Source organism: Tachypleus tridentatus, chromosome 7 (assembly GCF_004210375.1).
Source record: "Tachypleus tridentatus isolate NWPU-2018 chromosome 7, ASM421037v1, whole genome shotgun sequence".
Lineage (NCBI taxonomy): Eukaryota > Metazoa > Arthropoda > Merostomata > Xiphosura > Limulidae > Tachypleus > Tachypleus tridentatus.
The window spans coordinates 56017036-56027954 of NC_134831.1; the positions used below are offsets into that span (position 1 = coordinate 56017036).

Sequence of the window (10919 nt, forward strand, 5' to 3'; positions counted from 1 at the left end):
TTCAGCTAGCAACTTTAACACAAAGCTGTAAATTACTGATGAAGCTACTATATATCATATATACATGTATTTACACACACACTATGGATTGACATAAGTAGTTTATAACATAGTTTATTGAATCACATTTGAGTCTTGCCTGTAGCTATTTTCAGAACTGCACTTCATTAATAAGTTTCAAGACAGTTGTTGTGATGTCATGAAACATGAAGTAAGGCTGTAGTAAATTCATAAGATCAGTGGATGATAGTTTCTTAAGAAATATACACCTTTACTTTGAGATAGGCAAAAAAAGCTAAAAAATTAATAAGTGTATTCTTCACAGATGACTTCTTGGAGCTGAACAGAAGCAAAATTTTGAGAACTTTGTAACTTTTCTCTGCAAATAATACTAAATAAGTATTTAAAGTGTTGTTTTTGAACTAGTTTTAAATTAAACCTTGTTGAAATAGACTTAGAATTATTATTTTTACATAAATTTTGAAATTTGATATGTAGATATACACTCACAACAGGAAGGTGTTAGCTGGTCATGATAGAGGTAGTGTCATATTATATTTTTATCTTTGCAATTTAAAATTATTTTAACCATGACAATTCTTTTCAACAGAGTTTTGATGAAAATTTTTTGTGTATGGCAAAAAAATGGAAAAAATATTTTGAAAAGTCTTATTTTAAAATTATCAGAACTCTGTTTATGAAAAGTATATTTCATGATGAATCAAATTCAAATTATGTCTGATTCATATGGCAGCCTGGTCAGACGTATGCCTTCCCAAGAAAAAATATATAATTTATTGCTTTAGTCTCATTACAAAGGTCTTTCAAACACGTTGTGATTTAGTAAATATGAATTTTTACACTACAACAGTGTTTAAATACTTAAACAATAGAGGGCACTTAGAACCAATTTTTCAGTTCTTTACACGAATGCTCATAAGGCAGTATATTCATTTGATTTTATACAGCTTACATATTTGTGTGATTTCTTACTCTTTTATGATTTTTTTTATGCTTACCTTTTGATGTAATTTGAGTTTTGTCTTGTGCAAGTTCAACTATCAACACATGGTTTTGGACATAAAAAAATCAGTATTTGAGTATTTGGAGATGGAAAATTACCTAGATAAGTGTCATATTACATTTTGATTTGTGGAAATAACTTTGACCAAAGTTAAGTTATACTTTCATGTGTTAAAGAAACTTTAAAAAATCTCATATTGTGCTCTCATGTGCAGCTTTTTTTTAAGTATCTGAAGGTTAATATCTTCCATAGCAAGGGTAGATGATTTCTCAAGAACAATGTAAATGGACAAACTCTTCAAGAGAATTTGTTTATCTTTTCATTAAACTTATTTTTTGTTTTAAATTCTGAAGAAGTAAACACATCTTACTGTGTTTTCTGCTTTTGGTGAGATCAGGCTTAAGATATATGACTTGATGATTTTTAGCAATGAACAATCATTTGAATAACAATAGTGCCTTTGCTATTCAGCAGTATGTCTCCGGATTTACAATGCTAAAATCGGGTTTGATTCCCCTCGGTGGGCTGAGCAGATAGCCCTTTGTGGCTTTGCTATATGAAAAACACACGCCTTTGCTATTAATAATATTGCTATTCTTGCAAAATTTGTGTGGTAATTGACTGTGCAGAACATGATCAGAAGAATTCAATGAGACTCTATCACATTCAATATTTGTTTTATTTTCTGTTTTAGCCATTTCCAATATGGTACTTAAATCTCTCACAAAATTAGCTATTTTTACTCAGTACTGTCCTCTATATGTAAATGTTCTTTTACACTTGCCATAAGCCTTGTTTCTACCCCCCTGTTGAAGTTAGTATATTCCAACATGTCTAATCTACAAATTTATGTCATTCATCAACCAGCAGTAGCATAGCCTTCTCACATGATATATATGACTACACTCCTTTACTGAACATTCACTTCTCATTTTGCAACATTCGTGATCAGATGTGCTTTTTATTATTTATTTATTACCACATGCTTGATTTTGTTTTCCTCACAAAGTGTTTCATTTTAAACTTCATCTAATTTGTCCAGCTAGATTCTTTTTTCATATTTAACAGTTAATTAATGCCATTTTCTTTCTACATTAAAGTTTTGTAAAACGTTTCTGTTTATTGCATTCTGAAGTTCACTTTACCACATTGAGAGTTACAACAGTGACTAGAATTTTTACTGGTCTCCATTACATACCATTAGCACTTCAGTTTTGACTTTCTTTTTAGTTAGTATCATTCCCTTTGAACTTTTCTCAGCTCTGTTGATGTTTTGATGCATTGTATGAGCTTTTGCTAATCATTTTCTGACTCTGGGTTTGCAATTCCATTATTATGTGGACATATGGCTCCTTTTGGCTCATTGTAAGCATGAGTCAACCATTCATGCCTACCACTTCCTATTTCTAGCAGCTCTTGGGGCTGGTTGTTTATATTAGGGAGGACCATACTTTGACCCACTCTATCCCTATGCATTTGAATCTCCTTCAACACCAACATCAGTCCCATTGTACCTTGTCATTTACATCTACATTTCATGGATCGTTTAGTTCATCATGCCCTTTTGGCTTGATCACTTATTACTCTAGATGGAATCTTGCACATGATTCTCTTTAGCAGCCATTTACCTTCCTCCTTCTCTGAGAGATGATCTGTAGTTTCTGCTGGAGTAAGCCCATAAGTACCACTTCCTTCCCTGTATTCTGTTACATGTCTGCTCACAAATGCTTCCCTTAAGGGTTGAAGAACTTAGAATCACAAGACTTTCTCATTTACTTATTTATTGATTTTCTTGACCTTCTAGCAGTTTATCAGGCATCACATTACTTCTTTTCACATGCCTGTTGCTGTCTGGTAGTGGTTCTTTTAGAAAGCTCCATGATGGTTGCTCTTTCAGACAGTTCTTATCAACCATAAAGGAGGGAGCACCTCACTCAGAGATCTCTGTTTTCAGTCTTTTGATCTTCTGTATTATATTCATCTTACTGCATGTCACGTGCTGGATGCTTTCAATCTAGTCACATCTTATCTTTCACACCTTGGCAAAATCTCATCCACAGAGTGGTTATTTGATCCACTTGTTTACAGGGACCTATGCCTTTGTGGTAGTTCTACCTAATTGGATGCATTTGCCATGGGCCTCAATACATGGCTACCTCTCTTTTGGTGACTTCATTTCATCAACAGGCTCTGGCTGTTGATGTTTTCAGCCAGGATTGGTCTCACACATACTTTTATGTGTACCCTTCCATCCAATTGCTTCTTTGGGTGACTTGTCTGGTACACCCCACTCCTTGTTGGGTTCTCTTGTTGAGACTCTAATGTGTATTCCTCTTTCCACCTGTCTTTTTCCTTTGTTTCTGTCCCTTCTGCACCAACTTCAATTCATCGCTCTACATCCTAATCTTGAAACGTTGTTTGCTCCTCTACATTGAAAAAAAATATATTTCAACCCATACCAGCATATATTTTTCTCTTCAAGTGGGTTTTCTTGTCATCATGGATTATCCCAATCTCTCGTTCTGGTTTTTATCCAGTCCTTGATGAGGAGATCTGGCTTCACATGTAGAGTTGCTTCCCTGTTAGTTCGTTTTGTTTGTCCATCTTCCATGGAATTGTGCCAGCTGGCAGAGGATTTCCTGCCAACTAGTTTTCTGTGGCTGGGGTAGCATAATTTCTCACCTGACTTTCTGGTTTTTGGGCAGTTCTCTCCCACACCTTTCACTTTTCCAGTTACCATGGGATTTTTACTTCCTCTATTCTCATGCAGTTCATTCAGAGGCTTTCTAAGCATCCTCTCTTTCTGGTTTGAGTCATTTCTGTGGTCCTCCATGCTCTGATTTTACCTTCATTTGAACCACTTTCCTCATGCTCTTTGTTTCATTTGTTCTTTAAGATATATTTTATTCTTTTCTTGGTCTGTGGAAGTCACTGATCTGATTTTTTGCTCTTGTTGTATCATGTACCTGTTATCACCCTATTCATCTTCTCCTTTCTATCCAAATCCCCAGCATCTCAGGAAGGTTGTTCCTTGTTTTCTCCTATTTCATACATTATATGTCCCATCCTTACCCTTGTCCAGACCCTAATAAACTCTGTGTACAGTCAGGGACCTCAGGTGTGATATTGCATAAACAGTTATCCTCCAGGGTAAGCACAACCAATTTTTTATTGCCTTGCTCTCCTCCTCTTTTCTTGATTTTTTTCCTTCTCCTTTACAAATTGGGCCCACTTGGCCACTCCTTTGTACCTTCTTCATCTCGTACCTTATTCTATGTTTTTTCTCATCCAGTCTGTCTTCTCACATTTTCACTCTTCTTTTATTTTCATCCTCCATTGAAGGAGATTCTTCATGCTGGTGTGTGGACCATGTCCAGTAAATTTGCCCACCACTGTCTTTCCCACGTGGTGCTTTCCCCTGTGTTGGGGTTTTGTCTTCTACATGTTGCCATGTTCCAGACTTCAGTGTGACTTTAACTGGTAAGTTTTCTTCATTTTCGTCTTTTTCAGGAGCCTTTCTTTACTCCCCCTTTTTTTTTATCACATGAATTGTGTTTTGTGAAAAGTGGTGCCTGACCAGATATTTTTTAACTTCAAATCCATGCTGTAAGCCATGTACTCTTACAGTCTATCATCCATAACTCTTCACACTCACTGTAGAGAAGGGGCACTCTACAAGATCTGTGAAAGGTTACCCACCTTGCAATAATTGTGTCATAAACATATCTGTTCTGGACTGTACCACCCATGGACTAAATGGGTAAAGGAAAAGAGGACAGCTGCTCATCCTGGCCTGGTCTTGAGATAATGATTCAGTATGGTCTGCTTTTCAAAATAAGGTTTCACAGTTATCCTTTGTACTGTATCTGATGATGATATTTCTCTGGGCCCTTCAATGCCTTCTCATCTTCCTTCTTTGGTGGAGTAAGGGAGTCATTACCACTTTCTAGTTCCAAGCTTCTGAGGTGGTTGACCGTGGAGGAAGCTTCCTGAATAGGTTCCCCCAAAAGTTGGCTATAACCATTCAGCTAAGAGTAAGACAATGGAGGTCTGCTGGTGTAAATGTAACATAGCCTTTAAAGGAGATAATCCATAACCTTACAGGATGACATGGTCTCCTTATACTACTTGCACATTGAACAATATCCATGACCACTGAAGTTGAATGCCACCTTACAAGATGATGTGACCTTCTCATACCATTTACAATACTGTGGAGTTGATCTGTCACTGAACTGATTCATGTGGTCTCCTACTATTAATTTAAATGCAGAGTTTGTGTGGATGACTGTACCGCATTGAGGAGGGTTTGGATGTAGTTAACTTGCTGAGTATGGTCCAATACCCCATAGCATGTTATGCTACTATTTTTGATAAATAATGCATGATGATTTGCATTAGAGGCATGTTGAAATATATTAATTCCAATGAGGGGGGGTGCAAAGCTTTTAGCATGTGTAAAGAAAAAACGTTTGCATATAGAAGACAACATTGAACTAGAATGGCTAATCCTGTTGAAGGAAGTAAGTACCTTTTAGATAAACATTCTCAGTATTGGAAAGTTATAAGTTTGAGCTTTGTTTTACTAATATGCATGATATAATTACTGATATACTTGTTTTATCAATACACATCTAAAGTAGGGTCATATCTCTTACTACATCAATACATATTTTTTTTTATAATTATCAATCTTATTTCACCATTACAGATTTATAATATTATTACTATCTTTCTTACTTCACCAGTATATATTTCTAGATCTAGCAGGTAGCTTTTTTTATTGCATTTTGTCATTAAATGTTTGCTACTCAAAGAAAAAGTTTCATTACCATGCTATAGGGACTACCTGTACTACTATAAATTTATGTATTAATGTGATTTCACAAACCAGCAGAAGCTTTTATAACCAGTAAATTTCACAGATCACAATATGACTTACATAATGGTGTGATATGACAGTCATCATAAATTTGTATAATTATTAAATTGCAAAAATCATCAAAAGTTTTATAAGTTAATTAATTGGATTTAACAAGTTGTTGTAAGTTTTGTGAATTAAATCATTGGATTTAAGAATAATTTTAGCTTGTAAAAATATTATATTTAACAAACCAACATAACTTTATAAAATTGTGGTTTCACAAATGGTCATAAACTCTTAAATTAAATCACAGAATTTAACAATTCATCATAAGCTTTTAAAATTATGAAATTGCACAAATTGAACAATTATTGTGAAATTTATGGAGTTTAGCTTTACAAATTAAGTAAGAGAATTTAACAAATTATTGTAATCTTGTACAATTGTGAGATTCCAAAACTACCATAAGCACTTAATTTGTAAAATATTATATGCATATCAATATCATGCTGGTTTATTTATACTCATAAACATTTTGCTGTTGTTTTCTTTTACTTTTTTAAGATTAAAGTGGATGTCTGGAATAAAACTAAAACTATATGGCTAGAAGAAAAGACCATTCCTTCAGAACCAGTGTTTGTTGGCAGACCTGGAGCAACAGAAGAAGATGATGGTAAAAATATTGTTTTGCTATATTTGTACAAACCAAGCATAAAATTTTGTAACTTACATATGTGTGTAAACAATCAGAGGTGCATTTTATATCTTATTTCACCTGTTTCTGTCAGTAATGTGGCTACTGTATTTCTTGTTTTATTAGTCTATATGTATGTATATGTATGTGTGTGATTTTTATCTTGTTTTTTTCCTATTATCTTTCTATTTGTCAATGTATTTATATATAATAGATGTATACCTTTATGTGTGAATTTCTTTTCTTTATCAATATGTGAATTTCAGTGAAGCAAAGTCTAATTCTAAAACAATGTCAATGGGAGAAAACTACTTTAGTATTTTTAAATACTAACAGGTGAAAGGAAAGGTGAACATGTTAGTGTTGACCACACTAAATATGAATTGTAATTATTATCAATTTCTTTTAAATAATTTATATATCACATTTTTACAAAATAATTAATAACATCACAGTATTTGTTTGATTTAAATTTAACTTTTCTGTATCATTTACGAGAACTTGTGAATCAGTGCATTAGTTTTTTTATTCCTTCAGTGGTTCATATAACAACAACATCAACAGGAGAAAACCCCATTTATAATTTTAACAACCTATGAGTGTGTGCAAACAATAATATTTTAAAGCATGTCAACCATACTGCATTTGGCATGCTTGTTTTGTCAGTGAACATCTAATATTTGGCCATTATCTTTCTTATTTTTCACATAGTTATTATCAATTATGATTTGCTATTACAAACTTTTAATATTATTACTATCTTTCTTATTTCATCAATAAATATTTGATGGGAAACTAATTTGTTTCTCCAGTACATGTCTTTCAGTGACATAATGGTATGTCTGCAGACTTACAATGCTAGAAACCAGGTTTTGATAACCATTGTGGGCAGAGCACAGATAGTCTATTGTGCAGCTTTGTGCTTAACTATAAACAAACAGTCACCAGTACATAGTTGATGATTTATTGTGATTATTATTTCACCATGTTAGATATACATGACTGTTTAAGTTATTGTGAGTGTTATGATTTAGATGGTTTAAGTATAGCATGACTGTTAAATTTGGTTATTTTTAGAAGCGATAGTTTATCACAGGTTTGTTTACTTAAACTGTGCATGAATCTTACATTGTTTAATTCAATTATTGTGAACTGGTAGTTGTTACAAGAAGCTTCTACATTTTTCTCATTATTTTAATTTAGCATTGTAATATCTTATAGTGTGTGGCACATTCTAGGCCTCATTCAGGCTGTAAATACACATCTATAACATAGTTAAAGTAGGACATAATTAGATAGATAAATATAACGAAACTGAGTGATGATGAGTTTAGCCATCAAGAATGTATAATGGCAGTTTCTAAAATGAAATTATCACAGATTGCATGTAATAACAGAGTTAGAAGAAATAATTTGTCTTGTCAAATGTGTTCTGAAGTAATTGAACCAGACTGCATGTACTTTGACAAAAGGAAGAGACAAACAGTTAAAGCTTGGTTTACAACTGTTGTAATCAACAGTTACAATAGTTATTTTAAAGTGAAGTTATCACAGACTGTATTGTCACAACAAAGCAGGAAGAAGAAAAATTCATCTTGCCAAGTTTTGTTATAAAGTAATTGAATGTTCTGTGTGGACATTGAGGAAAAAAAGAGACAATTATTTAAATTTCTGGATACAAATGTGATAATCAGCAGTGTAATGAATATTTGTATATATGTTTGACTTGTTTTAGTATTTTACTTTAAAATTAATGGACTGTGTTGCTGTTTGTTGATTGTTGAAATTTATTGCCAACCTGTCACAACTGTTTTTAATTATGTCTTTTTATGACTCAGAATTAAAAACAAGTTGACACTTGGTTACTTACTAGTATTCAAATACTATGTCCAAGATGTGAATACAACTCTAAGGTACTGTCTCTGTTTTTCATTGTGGTTTTAAATTAAAATGTTTGTTGCAGTTATCAATATCTTTTCTAACAATTATACATGTTGGTCTACATCTGTGAATGCAAAGTTTACCCATTTTTTTATCCTTTATCACTGAATCTACTTATAAAGAGACTTGTGTCAGTATATCTGTCAATTAAAAACGTTTTCAAACTTCCCAATCTCTGATCACCATGCAACTTTCGTGAATAAATCTTAGGTATGACTCAGAGGGGTATTAGAACTTTTTGCTTAATTGATATTATCAAGTTTGATGACCATTTCAGCTTTTCCCCAGCTTCTGTTTCAGTGAATACTGAACAATGCATGCACACATACACATGCACACAAAGTTCCATCATTTAAGTGAAGCCAAAAAAAAATATCACACCTAGCATGGGAAACTTTTCAATTTTTTTTATCTGGTTAATATACTTCTATTTTTAATGGGCTGAGAAAATGTTAGATTAATATCTTTCAACTAATATTTTTCTTGACTGAAAGTGCTATGACTGAGAAAGAAATTACCCTTTCTTCTTGATATCTGTGACAGTGGGAGTCTAACTGGCTGGGGTGATATTTTCCTTCTACTCTACATAATAATGGAAGACTGCCTAACCACAAGTGCAATATTTTCCTTTTAGTATACGTACTAATGAAAGATTTACTTACAGAACAGCGATACCTAAGAGGATAAGTGACGTATTTCACTAAGTATCTAAATAAAAGTGTGATTACTCTCTTCATCATAGTGTTTGTGTAAATAAAAACTGATTTAGTCTTGTTATTAAATTGATTGGCTATCTTTTGCCCAGAGTTCTATCTATAGTTCTGCTAACATGTGGCAATGCTTTTCATCCTAACATTTGTCTTTTATAAGGTTGATAAAGAAACCTTCTATCTTTTGTTCAGTTTACGTGACATATGTCTTAATGTTTTGTTGACATTTACTTATTATTTCTTATAATGACTGTCTTATGTACAGATAATATTCTACCTGGTATAAATTCTTATGTTTAGCTGATTACATAAAAGAGGAGATTGTCTTTCACTTTTTGGTGTTCCCAGTGGCTGAATGTAAGCTTGTTGGCTTATAACACTAAGAATCAGGAGAATCAGGTTTAAATACCTAGGTTGGGCACTGCAGTTATAGCACATTGTGTAGCTTTGTGCTTAACAGCACACAAACAGTTTATTTGAATTGTATGTGTTAGAATTAATGTCTAATACAAATTTCATGCGTTTTACTGAAACAATTAAACAAATACATTTTGGACTTTTAAGATCATTTAGTATGTAATTTTGTCATTTTTTATTCAGAAGTGTTTCATTATAGTGTAAATCTTTCTATAGGAGTTATACTCTCTGCTGTGTTGAGTGATGAGAACCAAAACAAAGTATTTCTGCTGGTTCTTGATGCAAGTACCTTCCAAGAACTTGGACGAGCAGAGTTTCTTCTAGATTCAGTTGTTCCTGGAGATATTCATGGCTTATTTTGGCCAGCTACATAGCTTGGTGCCATGTGACTCAAGTTTCCTTTATAGGACTTAGTCATTTAATTTACATAGTATTCATTACTAATTTCTTCTCCTTTTTAATTTCTGTAATGTGGTTATTGGTATTATACTTATATAATGATAAGACTAGTTATAAATATAAATATAAGACTAGTTAGGCCAATAAATTTGATACAAATATGATATTTCACTAAATAAATCTGATGTTTTATTAAAATAATTTTTGTCAAGGTTTCTATTTTGTTATATTTCACTTTTGTTTATAACACAGTTCAAACCTAGGAAGTGTCACCAAGTCATTGTTTACAATTCACTGTCTTAAGAAAGTCACAATTGACTTTTGGAAGTGAAATGTACTGTTACTTGTGGCTCATAATTGTAGAGTTCTGGAAAAGTATTCTAGTATAGTTCACAATGATGTATAAAATATACATTCAATGTATAAACGTAGCAGTTGTGAGATCATATTTTTTTCCCAAAAAATTCACAAATGTGATTTTATGTTTATGATTTCTTAGAGATAAACAGAATTATTCTAAATTTTTTTAAAATACTGTGAACCAAAAGCATTACATAAAACACTTTTACAACTATTACAAATGAGGCCTGCTTATTTTTACATCTGATTTTTTTTTTTTTTTTTTGCTGCCATATTTCTTGCCATAAATGCTACAGTGCCAACGAAATCTACATTTTTCCACCAACATTTTCTATAAACACCTCAATGGCTACAAACACTAAAACAACAATTCACTTCTTCTGTCACCACCATTTCTTATAAATCAATAAACGGATATACGTTATTGGATAATATTCCACATTTCTTACACTAATTTTTATTAATGAAAAACATTTCGTCAGTGGTAAGGTAACGGAGTTGAATATTTGA

The 10919-nt window shown here is 32.6% G+C and overlaps 1 protein-coding gene across 3 annotated transcripts in view; it reads left to right on the top strand.

The window, feature by feature from the left end:
• The window catches only part of LOC143255708 (carotenoid-cleaving dioxygenase, mitochondrial-like), a 69006-nt gene extending 58756 nt beyond the window's left edge, over positions 1-10250 (top strand). For all 3 annotated transcript variants that reach the window (XM_076511783.1, XM_076511784.1, XM_076511782.1), the window contains 2 exons: positions 6453-6561; positions 9867-10250. In XM_076511783.1, the coding sequence (XP_076367898.1) occupies positions 6453-6561; positions 9867-10024 (267 nt within the window). In that variant the 3' untranslated portion in view covers positions 10025-10250. The remainder of the gene's footprint in view (positions 1-6452; positions 6562-9866) is intronic.
• Positions 10251-10919: the final 669 nt, after the last annotated feature.